The sequence below is a fragment of the Hesperophylax consimilis genome, chromosome 2 (genome assembly GCF_061612785.1).
Source record: "Hesperophylax consimilis isolate HC1 chromosome 2, BYU_Hcon_1.0, whole genome shotgun sequence".
Lineage (NCBI taxonomy): Eukaryota > Metazoa > Arthropoda > Insecta > Trichoptera > Limnephilidae > Hesperophylax > Hesperophylax consimilis.
This window is the reverse complement of record NC_142837.1, coordinates 31,748,871-31,768,302: the sequence shown is the minus strand read 5'-3', so window position 1 is coordinate 31,768,302 and position 19,432 is coordinate 31,748,871. Positions and strand designations below refer to the sequence as shown.

Sequence of the window (19,432 nt, the reverse complement as noted above, 5' to 3'; positions counted from 1 at the left end):
TAAAAATATGCATAAATTCAACTGATAAATACGGATTGGTAAAATCCTAGTAGTTTCAATCAAAATAATACAACTATCATTCTTAAACTCGACTAAGAAAAGTATCATAAACAAATGAAAAATATTCATTTGAATAAAATGTTATCCGAGGAAATCCGTTAAAAATCCGGCGCCCTTTTCTAGTTGGCGCCTTTCTAGTTCAAGCGAGTCGAGGCGCCTAGCGGACACCAACTCTCGCAGCGAACAAAGGTTTTCATGTCAGGGATGTCACAAAGACTACTAAGCAGACAAGCCTTGAGAGGGTTGTTAATTATAACAAGTTGCCGGGCAAGAATGTCTGGGAGATGTTTCTGCTAAAAGCTTTAAGCTCTGAGACTTGCTTAAAATACGTAAGCCGTTCGCATAACAACACTAATATACGAAATACAAGGAATTAGATCTGGAATAGAATTATCTGTTGGTTAGAGGTTAGTAAGGCTATTGTTTTGCCCGAGATTCAAAAAGGCTAATAATTATTAGCTTATACTTTTGCGTTGCTAAGCAATTATATCTGGGTTGTAATTTTACGCTTCGAGAACATAAGGCGTTACATTAGATTTGGTATCACTATACGCAATAGAAAAAAACATAAACCCTAAATGGATTCATGGAAACAATGGTTTTTTAGTATTGGGAGGGAAGCTAGCAAAATTCTATCCCTTTCCTTTTTTTCTGATTCTTTTAAACCTTAACAATACGCGAAACGACAGTGAAAACGATCGTCTCTATAAGTTAGTCGTCTATGCATTTGACTTTAAGTTAAAGTGGAAATTGGTGGGTTTGATTCTACCGAAGCGCAAGAATATTTAATAAAAAAAAGTTTATGCTTGATTCAAATTTTTTCGAGGTTAGTATTTAGCTTGTATTTGAATAACTTTAAAATATACAATACGGTGCTCTACGGCTGTCGCATAGCTTAGGAAACGTAATACCTTTAGGAAATCAAGAGTTCATTTAAATATTTGTTTAGTAAAAGAGTTCATTACTAAAATTTGTAATCTTTTAAATCTGTAATAAAAACACAATGAAAACATTACGATTTATTATTGAATGCTATGAATCAGACTGGCAATTCAAGTTAAATGCCTAATAACCTTACATAAAAATTCGCAATCAGTTTCGCAGATGCTGGGACTTGAATCTGAAAAATTTGGGTATTAAAATATAAAAAAAATTGTAATTAGATTTTCTTTGATGTGAAAATTCTAACCTACGACTATTTTTTTTCCTTGAAAGTGCGTTTTATAGAATACGTGATTTGTGGTTATAAAAGCAAAAATACAACTTGTCCTGTATAAATATTACGGTAAGCCGCTTTTTACCTGTGACTAAACATTTCTTTTTATTATAAGAGTCGTTAAAAATAGTAAAAACACGGTCAAGTGGTAAATGATGGCCTAAAAAAGTCCTGTATGCCAAGCTTACACGTGCTTACAATCACGCTTGTTTTGAAATGGTTATTCTTTATGTCTTTTATGGCAATTGAAATAATAAAAGTAAAATAAATCTTTATGGCACCAAAGAGTTGTAAAAAGAATTAAAGCTTGTACACAAACATAAGAAAATTATGCGTTAAAGAAAAATGTTTCACCAAAACTCAATGATGATGCAGTGCTTTGGGCAACAAAGAACGTGTTATATATAAAACAGAAATTCTTCACTTTGTAGTATTTTTTACTAACCGGCTCTGTCCAAAGTAATACGTTCTTCCAACGAAATATATACATTTTTTCACTTGTAGCAAACACTTTGTGGGTATACATAATTATAATAATTAAAATAAAATAACTTTGTTTTAATACCACTTTATTGTATATATTTATAACCAACCGGTTTCAGTTCAACCTCAACCTTCATCAGGGTTAGTAAAAACATATTGGTTTCAATATGTTTTTATTAACCCTGATGAAGGTTCGGGTTGAACTGAAACCGGTTGGTTACAAATATATACAATAAAGTGGTATTCAAACGAAATATATTTTATTAATTTTAAATTTTTTTTGACGGTTAAAAGGATAATTTCAAAACCGCATACTCGTTGCGTTGACTTGTAGTTTGAACGAAATCTTCAGACCAAAAAAAGTGTGCATTTCATAACATAGCCATAGCCAAAGTTCTCCGTTGCAAGTATTTGTTGCTTTAAAATACTCAAAAATAACCGTAAAATCACTCTTTTTCCAGAATCATATATTTTTTGATCTCTGAAAAACCGAAATTAGTCTTTGACCAAAGTATATAATTCAGAATATTTAAATTTACAAAAAGTTGAAATGAATGGAAAAATGATAAATGAATACAGGTATTCGAACGGAATAATAATATTTTATCTGAAAAGCTCAATTATAAAATAGATCCACAGCGTTCAGACTTCTTTCATACCAATAATTATTGCTTTCGATGGATCGTTGCGCCTTGAACTCTGTTAGGGTTGGGATTAAATGAAATATTTGATGTTATTGCTGAGGGGTCACCACTAAAAAGAGGAAAAAAGCTAGCGGATGTATAAACAAAAAAGTCTTTAAAGTAATTGCTTTTGTAAAATGTCAGCGCGAGGAAGAATTCTGAATAAATGTTGAAAATAAAAAGCAACCGGAAAATATAGCCTGAAGTTTTCTTTGTCGTTCGAAAATTTTCATTTAGTCAACGTCTGTCTACTAAATGGATAGACCATGTATTCATAAAGGATAATCACGTTTTTTTCATGAGATTTTGATTAAATTATCTTTGACATTACGTAGCAGAATATTTCAGCATCAATTTAGAAATACAGCGTAGACACCAAGATTTTAGATAAATTATTTATTTTTAGCCGTTCGATTAATATAAATAACCCCCTTAAAAGATGTATTTAATTAATACGGTGACATGATTGTAAACATAATTCTAGTTCAAACTATCGAAGCAATTTCAGAGTGGTAGATACTAGAAACTACAAATATCGCCCTCAGGAAGATCATCATTCAGAAACGTTAATTGAAATGGCTTTAACCAGCATATTATTAAAAGGTCAGGTTATTCCTATGCTTTCTCTTCCACATCTCCTTCCGTTCCTCCTACTTCCAGACTTACAAAATACTTTAATCGGGGAATTCCATAGATAGTTTATCTGGCACCAGATGAGGGGAGAAGTTGAGAACTCTTGTGAAACTCGCAAAAACTGAAGAAAACAACAACAAACGATATCATTATTATGGTCCATTATAGAAGTGTATATTCTAAGTATGTATTGTACTAAATGTTTGTATGTCCTTAATAGTTATTTTAAGAAGAGATGACTCAACAAGATGGCTAAGCAACAAAAAAACCACAGATATATGGTCTATTGGTCGTAAAAATATAATACACATAACCGCATATGAAAAGTACGGGGTTTCCATTGTCCGCAACTTAAATTCGATTACATTTGACCGATAAAAGTCTGTTATATTTATTTCTAACTGGTAAAGGTATACGATGCATATAAATCTGTATTGCAAGTGATTTACGGTTTTGTGAGAAATACAAAATAACGTATGAGCGAAATTTGAGTAACTATTGATAAAAACGGATCAGAGGAAAGCGATAAAATACAGACGTGGATAAGTGTTTTCCACTTGAGGGAAAATATGAATTTAGAACCATCTGAAAATATCCGAAAATCCCTTTAGTCTCGTAAGATATAATAAGAAGATATAATATATCTGCGGACTACATCTCGCAACCTCTCCCCTATTTCACTCTGGTGAGGAGTTTGTTCAGACGAATTGAGCAATTCATCAATCTAGGGAGCAACATAAAGATTGGCAAAGCTTTCTCACTCACACTGCCATTTGTTGTATGAATAACACAAGGAGAGAAGAACTACAGCGGTTCAGGCAACAAATAACTTCACAATTATGCTGGAAAGCCATGTGGAAATGTATATACGTATATACGTAAATTGTTGGCATTTGAAACATGAGCCGTTTGACTCTATTCAGTTGAACCAAAGCACAACTTACTTCTTTATAGAACGGTACTAAACTCTTACACCATTCCACAATCTGGGTATGCTAGAGACAAAATATTATTTTCTCCCACTCATATCCCCTGAGGCCTCTGGTATATTCTGTCAGACGATTCCATCAAATCCAAATAAAAGTAATAATTCTGAACTTTTAACAGTTGAAATACGCTTTCAAATTTCGTTATTAGAAATTAACAAATAATTTATGAAATATGTATTTATTTAAATGTTTTAAAAATAGCACAACTTACGTTTTTCGTAACAAAAAGTATTGATGAAAAACACAGGCATTTTAATACACAAATATGTTAGAAACGTTAAAGGACAAATCACTTTTAGTCTTTTCATAGAAATAAAATTATTAAAAATTTTACGTAGTTTTTTAAAATTGCGGTCAATGTTTTTGGTATCATAAAGGTGTACATTTTAATCCTTCTGTGGTAAACGTCTAGATTTGAATATAAAGCGTTATGTTTTGTCTTTCTAAAATCGTTTAGAACATATTTCTCACCATGGCAGGAGGGAGACACAACCTTGTCTATGACACCATAAGAGCTGTTCCCAAAAAGGAACAAATTAATCTGAGGGGTTAAAAGACTATATTTTGTTCACAGCACCCTTAAGTATTAAATAGGTTTAGCGATAAACCTTTTGATGTGCCACTGTCTGCAAAAAACTAATTTGGTGTTTTAAACAAGTGGTTAAAAAACTGACTAATACCAGGTGGGCATGTGGCCAAGAAACTTAGTTAGCACTCAGATCTAGTTTAGTACGCATAGCAGGTAACGCCAATACCGGCTTGTTGTTATTTAAATATATGGAACGAGAAATTATGTTTTAGAATTTAAAAATTATCGTAAAATTGTAATTTAAACTTTCAAATCGGTTCATAGAACTTTTAGTTCGAAGTATTACAAGGTGAAATCTTTGAATATATCTGTTACTATGAAATATGCCTAAAGTCTTCGCTCCACAGTTCTACAATCCAAGAAAATACATCAGTCCATATAACTAATTTGACACAACATTGGCAGACGTTCAGAATTAATGTTGTTCTTTCAAAGGGAAAATTGGTTCATGGAAAGTGAATTGATTGAGAAATAAACGATGTTTTACATTAAATTATTTTATGAAAACTTGTTATTGAATGCAAAAAAAAGTATAAAGTATTTTGTGAGTTTATAATTTGTTTTTCAAAGACTTTTATTAATCTACATTATGCATCGAAACTGGTTTGCCAAAACACAAGGTACAAATTTGGTCACTCTTAAAAATAATAGAATTTTTCTTTACCGATGACTTGAAAATCAATTACCATTAAATCAATAAACACTAACAAATATATTAATCCCTATGGCAGAACACGCTTTGAGTTGTTTTTTGAGCGATATGCCGAAATAGGCCAAGCCATGATGCGTATAGCATTAATCACACTATTTTAAAATTAAAATACTTGTCATTGATGTATTAAAAACAGTCAGTTTTGTAATCCTTTTCCCTGGTCAGCAAGATGGCCTCAAGAGCTTGCTGTATTTGTGTATCTAATAAAAGGTGTGGTCACAAAAATTGAGAACTTACTGTAAATTTGAGGTTACAAAGTTTTATAAAGCAAAAACCTGTAATTGATAACATTAATTATATGGTATACATAGTTTGCACCCACTAAATATGGTTATTATCACATGAGAAAAATTTGATTTTCACAGAAAATCTACTGAATAAAAGCTAGATTTCCCACTTTTGGAAACACGATCCCTTCGTTAATTATCTACTTAACAAGAAACCGAAGAAAGCTTGCTTAGTAGCTGTCCAAGATTGTAAGAAAAAGCTACGTAAACAACGATTGAAACCACGGAAACAAGAATCCTTTGAATTTGTAGACGTACGTAATTGATTTTATGAGCTGAAAGTTTTCATGAATTTGTACATATTTTATGTGTTCTCATTTATGTGTTATATACAGGGTGTATCGGCACGTACCCAACAAACTTTAACCAGCTATTCCTTAGCACATTTGGAGTAAAAAATGTTATTGGCACTTTGCTGTCCGGTAACATTTTTTTTCCATTAAAAACAAAAAATAAATCCACACTCCTTCACTGTCATTTGCATTGTTTCTCGTGTTCAACAGCTGTTATTAGCAAGTGTGTCAAAAAGTGTCCTCGCTCTTTCGTACACACTAAATAATAATAGTTAAAAATGAGACGAATGGTGCCGTGCCATTTTGGTTGTGATTGTAAAAGCGCGCCAACGTAGGTACGTACGTACATTATTCAACGAAACTCGAACAAAATATTGACAGACGGGTTTTCAAACTTTGACAAAGGATAAAACATTGGTGACATGTGGTGAAAATATTAATAGTTAATTTTTTATTAAAAAAAATGTTACCGGACAGCAAAGTGCCCATAACATTTTTTACTCCAAATGTGCTAAGGAATAGCTGGTTAAAGTTTGTCGGGTTCGTGCCGATACACCCTGTATATCACAGAACACCTTTGCGAAATTCGAAACTCTGTGGCAAAATTTTGGTACGCATATTTGGTAGCCCGAGCAGTACACATATGTGATTCGACGTATAGAGTTTTCAAAAAATGTACTTACTTGAAGAAATAATTTGTACACATTTGATGTATTTAGTACTCACTCAAGTATGTGTTATTTCAGCAAACCACAAATCACATGTCATAATGTAAAATTAGCAACTCCGTGGCTTGATGGCAACATTTTAGTATGTGTTTCTAAAGCTGAAGCGTGAAAATTGTTTTCTAAAGCTGAACGGTAGGCGTACGTAAATCGAACCACAGAGCCAAAATTTTAACGATTTTGTAACACGTTTGATGTATTTATTAATAACTCAATTAGTGAAGTGTTATTTCAGCATATAACGAGCCGAGCTGTAGGATACGTGATTCAAATTACAGAGCCAAGATTTGAACGACTTTGTACACATTTGATGTATTTATTTATAGCTCATTTACGTGTGATTTCAGCATACAACAAATCAAGTGTCATAATCGTATTAATTGTTGGCAACATTTTAGTACCTGTTTCAGAAGTCGAGCTGTAGGTATATCTAATTCAAATCATAGAGCCAATTTTTTAACGATTTTGTAGACATTTTTAATTATTTTTTTAATGTTAATATAATAGTCCTAACTGCTCCCAGCCGTCTGGAGTCAGTAAGGACTATGGCATCCGCAATTGGAGTATGTTGTGAAGCTGAAGGTGGAGGGGAGCGGAAGGAGATGTGGAAGAGGAAGGTGAGGAAATACCTGGCTATTCAGATCTGGTCACCAAACGCGGCGAAAGACATTTCAAGCAACGTTTCAATTCTGAATAAGGGTCTTATTACACTAGGACGATTCTGGGAGTATCTTAGACTATTTTATTTTAAATGAATAATTTGTGAAATAAAACAAAAGAATAAAATAAAATTTACTTGCCCACGCCGGGAATTGAACCCGCGACCCCCAGCTTGCTGGTCGAGAGCCATACCCCTGGACCATGGAGGCCGTCAAATTTATTTAATAATCACTCAATTACGTGTTATTTCAGCAAACCACAATTCACATGTCATGATAGTATTCAAAGTAGGTACGCAACTGGTGTGGCTTGGCGGCAACATTTTAGTAACTGTTTCGGAAGCCGAGCCGTAGGCAAACCTAATTCGAATTATAGAGCCAAAGTTTTAACGATTTTGTACACATTTCATGTATTTATTAACTCTGTGGCTTGGTGGCAACATTTTGTACGTGTACGTGGTTTTTTGTACGTGGTTTCGGAGCCCGAGTAAGCAGACTGCTTGTTGGCAGCATTTTAGCACATCACATTTTAGATTTCGGAGCCCGAGTAGGCGGACTCTCTATGAAGTTGTCGCTGTTAATCCACATGTAACTAGTTCCACGGCTGACACCCTTCCGGAACACGATGTAACTGAGGAACGATGTGTGAAACCTCAATTGAATTGATAATCTGAAGCTTCGTAGCTCATGATAGAACTAATAAAGCGTATTATTAAGGAGAAAATGGTTAAGTAGAAAAAACATTTCAGGCAGAAAGAGTTGTAACCTAGGTTCGGGAATTTTTTTCTGCTTCGAATTTCTGCTCCACAACGAAGTTTTAAAATGTATTATGATTTCTGTTTGAGTTTTTTTATTTCGATTATTTTTGTTCTGTGTGTTGTGATGTTGATCTTCCTTGAAACTTGAAAATAAATTTGTCTTGTTTCAAGGATGTATTTTGTTATTTAAAAAAAACAACCTTTTTTACTGAAATTAAAAATGTGAATATTTAACAGTACGATAAAAAAAATATTTAAAAAAACCATATGAAATCAGCGTTAAAAAACAATACAAAAATAATAAGATATCAATAACAATCATAAACATTTTTCAACCAATCAAACAAATGTAATTAATATCCAGTGTCTCTCCTTCTGCTGCCAACTGCAAACTGAAAGCAAATCATTTTACTGGGTAATGTACAAATGTTCAACTTCCAAAGATGGCAAGTGCTGAAAATGTAATGGAAAACAAACATATTGACTTATATTGGATAATAAACTCAGATTATCAACAAAACACTGACTTTTCTCTATAAGTCTGGTAAGTGATTTAGTTCACTATAAATAATTTAAAATAAATGCCATTATGCTAGTATAAAGTGTTCATATGTATCAACGTCCTTTGAGTACTTTGTTTTGAATTAAGTTTTTTCTCTTACAAAATAGACACGCATCGATTCAAGAAAACTAAGTTTGACTTCAGTAATAGTTAAGTACTTAGTTTTCCTATAAATTTTGCACAAGAGCTTAGACAAATCGTCTTTTTTAATGTAACATCACTGACTATCCGAAATAAAAATACTGATTTTACCCATATCGTAAATATTCAGCGGATGCAAAGACTTAAATCTATTTTCTTTTCAGCGAAATATAAAAGTTGTTGAAAATTGACATTTTAGTTATTTTATATATAAAACAAATTAATTTCAGCTAATTTAATTTCAGCGAAACTTAAGAACAATGTAAATGATAATGGCTTTCAATACAGAATTACACATATTACGCAAAATTGTAATAACAGAGTAATTAAATAAGTGTTATGTATATTTAGTATTTCAATTCTAGATAGGTCACTAAACACACCTGGTTAAAATTTTGGAAAATAATTTACAAGTTTATAAAAATAAACATTATTATAAAGTCAGTTGGTAAATATAGTAGGTGAATAAGTTTATGCCTTACCTGATGAGTTCGAAGATCTCCGGCTTGTCCCGTTCCCTCTGCTTCATTCGTTCCTTCATGGCCGTGATGATGGAGATGGCCTTGTCTTCAGCCCCGTGCTTTGAGGACTTCTCAGCCGCCCCTGCGAAGCACACTGAGGTCAGGGGTAGTGAACAGTTCGGGGGCAGAGGAGAGGGGTTGATTGGACCAGGACAAGTCACTACTGTGCAAGAAAACTTCGATAGACTACCATGAACTTATGTGATAACAAGCCGTATAAAAATGTTACATTTACAAAAAAATTCCATGAGTTTAAGTGAAAATTTTTTTCATAGTTGACAAAAATTTATCTCATTCGGTGTTTTGGTTCAGTTGAAATATTTTTGGCAGCATATTTTCAGTAATTGTAAATGCGCGACTGTTGCGAGATCAATACGCTCGACAACACGTTAGTTTAATTAAAATCCCTATCGAAGTTTTCAAATTTATCAAACGCATGAGTTAATCTCATACATTTTAAAGCAGCAGATACTAAAAATACCACGGTGTGAAATGAAAAACATTAATTAATTAGTTTGTTTTTATAGAATTAAAGCGATAGATTTTTGTAAAACATATTTTGGGTTGTTCAGTTCACTTCGTTCTATTGTTTAATAATCAAAATGTATTCAAAAGCATTTACATAAAAATTTAACTTATAACAATGGTTGACAGTAATAATACTAATAATAAATACCTTTTGTTTAAATTCAAACGTGTAAATTTTTTAAAAAGATATTCACCATCAAAACCATTGGGAGGGACAGAACCTGAATAATGTGACAATCAATACGATAAATAATAATACTTATTACTAACGAGCCTTACATAAAATATTAATTTAAAATATGCCCGCTTACTTGATTGCTTTGTACCAGGGTAATGGTTCCTTTTAGGTCTACAATTCGCATAATTTACCTTTCCGGAATACGTAGAATCAAAACGAAGGCAGTTTATAAAGGCTGGAGAGGGAAAACACTTAAGTTAGTAGTATTTAGTTCAAATTCGAGTCAGTATCATGCATACTACACACTACGTATACCAATGGAACGTGCCCAACTTGAAATATCTTAAAACCAGTTAGGTTAACCGATATTGAAATAGATAGCTCATCTTCCGTAACGTGAAATGAAAAGTTCCACTCAATTTGAAGCGCTTTCCGAAATAAGTGATATTTTTGACAAGATGTGAACACGTTTCATTTGGTATTTTTTTGGATTTTGGCACCTACATGATCTGGTTAGACGGACGGACGAAGAGACATGGTTTTTTTCATGGGGAGCTTTCTACTGGAGCACTGGACAGCTGAGATTCGAATTGACGGACAATTGGTCATTTGTAATAAGGGATGTTCGCGTGATTTGTATCAAAAGGGACAACAAAGAAAGACTTTTAAAAGAAAAGAAAATTTCCATTTTCGTGTTTTGTCATTCATGTTGATGTTGATGGAGGTCGTTTTGATTTCTTGTTAAATACATGATACAAATGTGCAATTATTCGTTTCCCTTTTTTAATTAAAAAATACGGTACTTTTAAGTACTATACTAACTATGCCCATTATTTCAGTGAAGTTAATATGATTTCTCGAACCGACAGTATAAAGACAAACTATTCAAATGAATTCCGTGAGGTTTATTTACAGTTTTTGTTTACAGTTAATACGATTTCACGAGCCCATAGTATAAAGACAAACTATGCACAATATTTCAGTTAAGTTTCAATTGTTACTTTGTATCAAACATGGTGGTTGGTAAGGTTTTTATGTATTTTTTTGTGATGTGTAAATTACGGACTCTAATACTGGATAAAAAGGATATGTTTACAGTTAAGGTGGGTATGATGTGTTTTGGAGGATGTATTTTGTGGAATTGAACAATGAAAACACAGGAAATATCAAAAATAAGAGAAAAATACACTAAGATTTAAAAATGTTTCATAATAAAAGGGGGAAACAGTGCAGACAAATAGAAAAAAAACACATTTGCACTTGTGAATATTATAATCAAATGTTTATCTGTGAACCAATAGAAAGCTGGAAATGGCATGCAACATTGTATTACGATGAGATGAGTCTTAAAAATAGTTATATAGGTATCGAAAATACAATAATTAATTATGTTTTATAGAATTTGTTAGTTATTTATACATCTATAAAGATACATTTGGAATATTATAGGAAAATGATCGAGTATATATTATAATATATGAGCAGACACATTCAAGGCAAAATAGATGCTGGAGTGAGACAATAAAGGATAGAAAAAGAGATAGATACAGTGAGACAGCATTCCACATAAATGGATCGAGGGTTGACAAGGGACTATAGCAAGGGAACGAGAAAGACAGTTTAGGTCCAAAGGCACAGCAGAAAGCAAATATAATGTCCTTCCATCTTAGAATCGGCCTGAACAAATCACACACACCTTTGGACACACCATTTCAATTATTTATTCTCTCATTAACACTTATTTTGCTTTGAATGCAATTTCGAAAACCTTTACCTGTTTGCTTTATAACCCTACAATTTTAGATATCATAATAATAATTGGTACAAATCAGTTCATATTATTTATCTACGAGACTTTAAATATGAATAATTGAATGTACTTTTAAAGGAACTTTGTATACTTTTCTGAAACAGTGTCAGTGTCAGGAATATGATTATTAAAATTATTTATTTATTTTGTTACCTGCTATATAGGACCATATTTGGTAAAGAAATGAGTGTATCGTTTACCACAATATTGTAAAATAAAAATTGTACAAATTATTGTCTTGTGTAAAATCAATTTGGTGAGTAATGAAACTCTGTATAAGTAAGGTTTTGCTTGTTTAGTATTAAAATGTTTAACATGTCTTTTCATGGCTCATTTATAATGTTATATTGGTACTGAATATTTTAAAAAAAATCCATTTTAATCAATATTGTCAGAGATTGTCGGAGTCAGAGAAACAATAACTATTTTAACGAATACACACATTCATAAACAGACTAGTTCGAACATTATCTTAATATTATGCTAGATATGTTTTAGTTTTGGTTATGAGCAGTGGCGGGTAGTTACTTTTTTCGTGATGGAGAACCAAGATTGAAACAAAGGTTTTAACACTGACAAAAAATAGGCTTAGGAATATTTAGGTTTATTTATACTTTATTGCCAGAACCTCGAGAAAAATAACTTTCAGCCACTGACATTCTAGTTTTTGAAATGATTCGACAGTATGATAAGGATGTTTTTAAACGCAAAAGAAATATGACAAAAAATTTAAACAAAAAATCTGTATCGTTGTATTAAAAAATTCAATACTATAAATCCTAGTAATTAATCTAAACATATAAGCGTTTATATTTGTATTGAATGAAATTTTATGTAGTTAATTTTAATAGTAGCCCAGATTATTTTAATAAGCAAACAAAAACTTAAAGCCGCAATAAAAATTAAGTATGAAAATGTCTACAAAACCGTTCGGTTTCCTCAATTAAGAGATTTAAATACTGAATGCCTTCACGTTTAATGAGAAAAAAGGATCCATCTTATGAAAATACTTTCACTTTAAGAATACTACTCCAAAGCACATTCATTTAAATTCGAACCGAATTAGAATGTATGGTTTACCAAAATCATATTGAATAACTTGTTGTATTATATATTACATTTTATGGTATTTCAGAATTTTTCCAGTGTTTGGGTTCTTATAAAATTCTTGTGACAATGACTTTCAAATATTGTTCGCAGGTGCGCCTTTGGAGAAAAAAAAACCTACGTGAGAGACCCAACATTTTGTAGAGTTTCACATCTGTGAAATTATTCTAATGGAAACGTAGTTTTTGTTGGTATGTTTTTATGTGGGGTAAGGCATAGATTTTTTTTTGTTCTGGGATGTGTTATCCGAATATTTATAGTAAGAACATAATGAAATACAAAAGCCGTAATGTTTTTGGCAAATGCAAACGATACAGTTGTAAGGGCATATGAATAAATAGCGGAAATGTTATTGTTTAGAAGCGTCTTAGAAAACGAAATTTTTTTGCTTGTATGTATCTAAACTTAACGCTAAGAATTATATTGTATTGTACCTACCTAGTATGTAGTATGGGTTTGACGCATAGTTAAAACTGCAACTAACCTACTGTACCTACAAAATTACTATTGCAGCGTTTTTGCCTCTACGATAATGAATATTCTAATGAATATTGTGTAAGTTATTATGAAATACTCTACATATTAAATTTAGTAGAGGCCATGTTGTTAGTAGAGCTCATGATGTACATGTGTGTGTACGTACTGTGTCCCTGGCCTGCTCGTGTACATACACGTGTCGTGCGTGTGTGAGAAACATACATAGTGATGGTGAATGAAATATTAATGTTACAAAATGTTAAGAGTTTGGCGTCGATGAGTGATACATAAATGTTAAGAGATTGGCATCGGTGTGTGATGCAGGAATGTTTACAGATTGGAATCGGTGAGTGATACAGAAAAGTTAAGAGATTGGCATCGTTGAGTGATACAAAAATGTCAATTACTTTTGGCGTCATTAAGTTATGCAACAATGCTATGAGTTTGACTATGGCTAGTGATACAGCTTAGGTACGTTAAACAGGTTAAGGATTTGTGGGTGATACATAAATGTTGAGAAAATGTCGCTTGTTAGTGATACAGAAAGGAAATGCTATGAGTTTGGCTGTAGTGAGTGATACAGTATATGTAGGTAAATATAATATGTTAAAGATTCGCAAGTGATACAAATTAATTGTAAAAAGACTACAATGGTTTTTTTATTCGGTATCAGCCGGAGTCGTTTGAGGGGTGAAATTTATTCATATTAAACATTTTTACATTCAATAAAATAAAAAAATAAATCTGAGATTTTTATTCATAGGTGAATTATATAAGTTACTATTTACACATGAATATGAATATAGAAATTTATTGTAATATATTCGTTGCATATAATCATTATGGATTGAGAATATTTCGTTTTTAAAGCGATAGTAGATTAAACATAATAAAGGGATTACAACGAACATTTGTATTAAACACTTATTTCGATGTAACATTAAATAGTCATATATTTTAGTGCCGTTTCTCGAGAGACAACTTGTTAATACTTGAACGATAAGCTTCAATAGAGAATAATTTGGATTACAATGTATGTTTGTATACTCATAATTCAACGTCGTCTGAGGGAATTAATAATGAAATAATAGGAGATTGTCAGCAAACCTATGTTCATATTATCGTATCTCTATGAAAGGGATGATAATAATTTGATTCATTGTGCCTGCGAACACTTCATTGAATTTAATTACGAACGTATATTATTTGCTTTAGAATATGGTTAATGCCAATGAGGCGTGTCTGTTTATTGATCGGTGATCCAATTAAAATATTATAGGAGATGAAATAAAAAAATAAAAACGTGTTTAGAAAAATGAATAGGGTTGATTTATTGAAATCCTGTTAAAAACGTGATGGCAATCCATTACCTAGTAAAATATTGATCCATTCGGAACATATCGGAACATGACCGGTCGGTGGCTGAGTTGAAATCGAGTTTGGGTACCACCCAGGCGTAGTATGTTCAATTAAGTCCCCCATCACAAAACAAGCAGCCTTTTCCGCTTAAGTGGTGGTAGTAGGAGATTTTAAAATATTGTCAGGTGATTCGTAACCCAGGAAAACTTGTATTTCTTTTGAAATTAATTAAAAAAAATCAAATGTAATATAACGACGAAGTGCGCCGTCCTAATAACATATTCGCATTTTACTGAAAATCTATTAGGAAATTTGTGTAATTTATTTGTTAAAGGCCCGCAGTCCCGTTTCTAACAGGAGTACGTATTATCTGACCAGATTTTTAATAAAATAGCAACATTTTATTTCAGTAAGTTAACTCCATGCCTGAGGAGAATAATTTCCCTCCGGGTCTATGTCATCTTTGGGGATGCTGTGTGGGGGGGGGGGTATTTTTAAGGAGAGGAAGGAGTGAGACAAAAAAATATTAACTGAAAGAGTCAATGGGTTTTTGAAAAACACTTAGTTTCTTAGTTCTGTCTTTACCATCAAACTGGTAGATAACGATAACTGAATAATAAATTAAGAATTATAGAAAAGGCAACTCTCAAACGTTAAACATTGATGTTACCAATGCGACTCTTTACCGTTTTATAAAAATACCAAATATATGTTTTTTTTATTTCGTACACTCACACACAAAGTCAAACAGGTCACAAAGTGATTACTGGTTTAACGTCTGGCATAATTCAGGCACAAAACTAAAATATCGGAGTCACTAACGAGACTTTTTATTATTCTGTACACTTACAAACACAAAATCTAACAGGTAATAAAGTGTTCCAGAGTCAACGTGGATTTGGAATAATTTTTGTAATTTATAATTTTAACAAACGTTATTATTTAAAAAATATAGACATTATGATATTCAGTAAATTTTTGAAAATTTTAGTAAATTTTAGCAAAAGATTTTTAAAATTTAACAAAGCGTTCGCTTAATTTTGATTGGTGAACAAAATTCGTAAATCTTCCACTGCTCGGCCTATTTGTAGCCGTTGTAAAACAAAACATGAAATAATCTTATTATTGTTGAATCTCTTTAAGCGAGCTTTAGCCATTTATAGGCGCCTAGGAACCAGCTTAGAGAATATTTCAACAGAGGAGAGAATTTTTAATTAAAATTCAGGGAAACGGAGCTTTACAGAACCTAATCAACTATTTGGGTTTATAGTTGGGCTAAGGGAAATTGTTGTGCCTTCATTAGTATTATTATCTTTCATGCAATGATGAAAAAAATATGAGAATATTTTTTCCCAGCAGTGAAATACATAATTTAATAAAGTAAAAATATTTGAACCTATACTAACTCGTCATTAAAAACTAAACCATAACAATTCACAAGTGAAAATTTATTCAGAGAAGCTACTTAAAAAAAAAAGTTTTTCATCTCCAATCAATAACGAAAATTTTTTCAGAGAAGCGATATAAAATTTTCGATTTTCTAAATATTGATATTGAGAGTATCTTCCACTTTGGAACGTGCCGCAAATTTATTACCTATATATTATTTAAAATAAGTAATTTGTGAAATAACACCAATTAATCAAGTAAAATTTACTTGCGCATTCCGGGATTTGAACCCACGACCCCCAGCTTGCTTGTCAATAGCCTTACCCCAGACCACGTAGGCCGACTGTTTTGCATTAGTTTTACATGGATGTTTTCATGGTTAAACTGAGTCCCTTTTAGATTTATACGCTAAGGTTACTATGCTGACCCTGGGTGTATGGTGTGATTTACGATAATGCTATGCTAAAAAGGATATTGAGCTCAAAAATACCCTTACGTAGTATTCCAAGTTATTCAAAAAACACAAATTTATCTCGTATCTACATAAAATGATAAAATACTACCGCAGTCCCTAAAAATAAATCATTTCCCAAAAAAGTATTCGCATTCTAGTAAATATTTATGTTATGGTTTAATATTAACCGCCAGTTCAAGAGAGTCTGCTTAGAATTGTCCCGATCTACTAGAGACTCTAATATCTCTGATGTTTGCGAATATTCTAATCTGTTTTAGTTTCTTTACAGAGGTGATGGTACAAAAAGACGAGGATGCCCCAGGAAGACGTAACACACTATCTCTGGAATGGAATGGAAGGAGATACGTGGCCGAATTTAAGTTGATTAACGTAGTATTTTACCAGTAATAATGTGGATTTCACAATACTATCGGCCGCTCTTCCCAATCCTACTGATCAACTGCTGAGCCGAAATTTTTGCTCAACAATGCTCAAACGCACAACTATGCTCTTTCCAACGGAAAAGTGACAACTGAGTGATCAACCAATTTAAGGAAGCCAAACTACTGGATTAAGCTTGCCTCAGTAAATGACTACTTATAAAAAGTGTCAACAGAGTGAAACATATTTGCGAGGCCAAGTCACGGTGGCATTAAAGTCAAGCTAATACTTTATTTTTAACATATTTCACACGCAAATATTAAATATCGGTTAACGTATTACAGTACTTAAAAAAAAAAGCATTAATAATAAACACAATAATTAATTCGTCAATGTTAATTTAGCATTGAAAGTTTTAACTTTGATGTCATTTTATTGTCTATGATAGTAAGCATGGCCACTTAAGGTAATCAACAGTAAAGATGTTTGGAAACAGGCGAATCGAACGTTACTGAAGAAATCACTTGGCTGATTGGACCCTGAGATTGATCATTCGAAATGTTGGGAACAACGGCCGTATATGAAGTGAATGGTAGATAAAGTCGTAGATGGAAGACGTGACACGATCAAATGAATCATATACTCATGTGTAGCAAAATGTCACGAATGAAGAAAGGGGTGTGAGGAGAATGTGTGACGTGAGAGTTAATGGTAGATGAAGTTGGGGATGTCCAGGAAAGAAATGTCAGGTTCAAAAGAAACAAATACTTATGTATGGTAAAATTAAGCATATGCGATGAAGGAAAAAAGGTGGCGTGGAAGTGAATGGTAGATGATGTCAAAAATGTCCAAAAAATAAATGGCAGAATCAAGTTATACAAATATTAAGTACACTTTTTATTTCTTTACTATAATATTATTGAGCCCAGTTTTCAGGTACACTAAATATCACAACCTCAAAACTTTTTCTCCAAAACATTTATAACCCCGAGCAACGCCGGGAATACGTCAGCTAGTCACAGACATAGGAATTAATAGACGAGAAGATAATGGCGAGGGGTAAAATCAACTGTTGAAGAACGAAGGGAGTGAAGCTGACTGTGATTCGTCAATAAATCAATCTGACAGTAAATTGGCATCTCGCATTATAATATCACCATTTACTTCTTAAAAGTAAAATCTGCTTTTGAATGAATAAGACATTTTTACATGGGAGCGCAAATTACTCGCCACGTTATGAACAAATTTGCGTAGTCCAAATTCGGCAAAAAAATTCGGTTCCATTTTCAGAGTCGAATATTTCGTTTAAGTATTTAGTTAAGACACTTTTATAAATGTTCATAATTTACTTCCCAGCAACCAACCAGCTTTGTGTTTCGCGTCCAGACGTTTCTCGATGTGGTAAGTAACAACTGATTCATATTATACGATGTGAATATGGTTAAAATAAAGTAAAATAATGCTTATATATGGAATGTAATACGACAATTGGGTTTATTCTCTTGTTCACATCTATTTTTACAAGTTTTCATAGTACAAGTCAACATTTTGCCGTGTTATTTCGTAAAATGAACCGATGATGCCTCGACCATAGTTCGCACAAGAATGATGACGTCACGTTTTCAAATTTCACTTGAGGCCATACGCGAGCACAGCCGGCTCCAATGGAACCGGTATGGGGAGTGGGGATAATACGCTTTTAATCACTTAGGGCAGGTCTACTAATATTCATATGTCTATGCAGCTAGTCGAATATAAATCACGTAATTGTAAAAAGCATTCATTTTGTGGCTCATCATAATTAACAATAAAAACACATAAATTTGTTTTTGACCACTATAGACTCAGTTTTTAATATTCTCCTGACAAAGGAAGGGTTCTTCCGAAACCGGTAGAGAGAAAATAAAACTATAGTGGTCAAAAACAAATTTATGTGTTTTTATTGTTGAATATAAATCAATATATACTTTAACACAACTAATTCATACCCCAAACCGCATGGCTCCCGGCACAACAATGACTTTAAATGAAAAAAAAACCACCGAGAAATTACCTTAAACGGACAAAAAACGAATTAAACTTGTACAGGGTTTTCCAATAAGAGATGTTATTTTGAATAGCCCGCTATTTCGGTAGATGTTACTTTTGAAGCTGTTATTTTTTAATATTTGACAAGTAAAAACTACGCCATTATTAAAAATGGAACGATACACGCTTCAACAATGCATTGAAATGATTGGAATTCACTTGAGTGAATCAAATGCAAATCATCTTGAGTGATGAGGCCCATTTCCACCTCGGTGGCTTCGTCAACAAGCAAAATTGTCGCATCTGGGGCTCGGAAAACCAAAGACTTATTGTTGAAAAGCCTCTCTATCTTCAACGTGTGACTATTTGGGGCGGTTTATGGTCCGGCGGAGTCATTGGACCTTACTTTT

General features: G+C 32.6%; 1 protein-coding gene across 1 annotated transcript in view; it reads right to left on the bottom strand.

Annotated features, from left to right (window-relative positions):
* Positions 1-19,432, bottom strand: part of unc-13 (protein unc13 homolog) — a 217,859-nt gene that overhangs the window by 105,974 nt on the left and 92,453 nt on the right. The window contains exon 7 of the mRNA XM_089642160.1: positions 9,273-9,393. Coding sequence (XP_089498286.1) covers positions 9,273-9,393 — 121 coding nt within the window. The remainder of the gene's footprint in view (positions 1-9,272; positions 9,394-19,432) is intronic.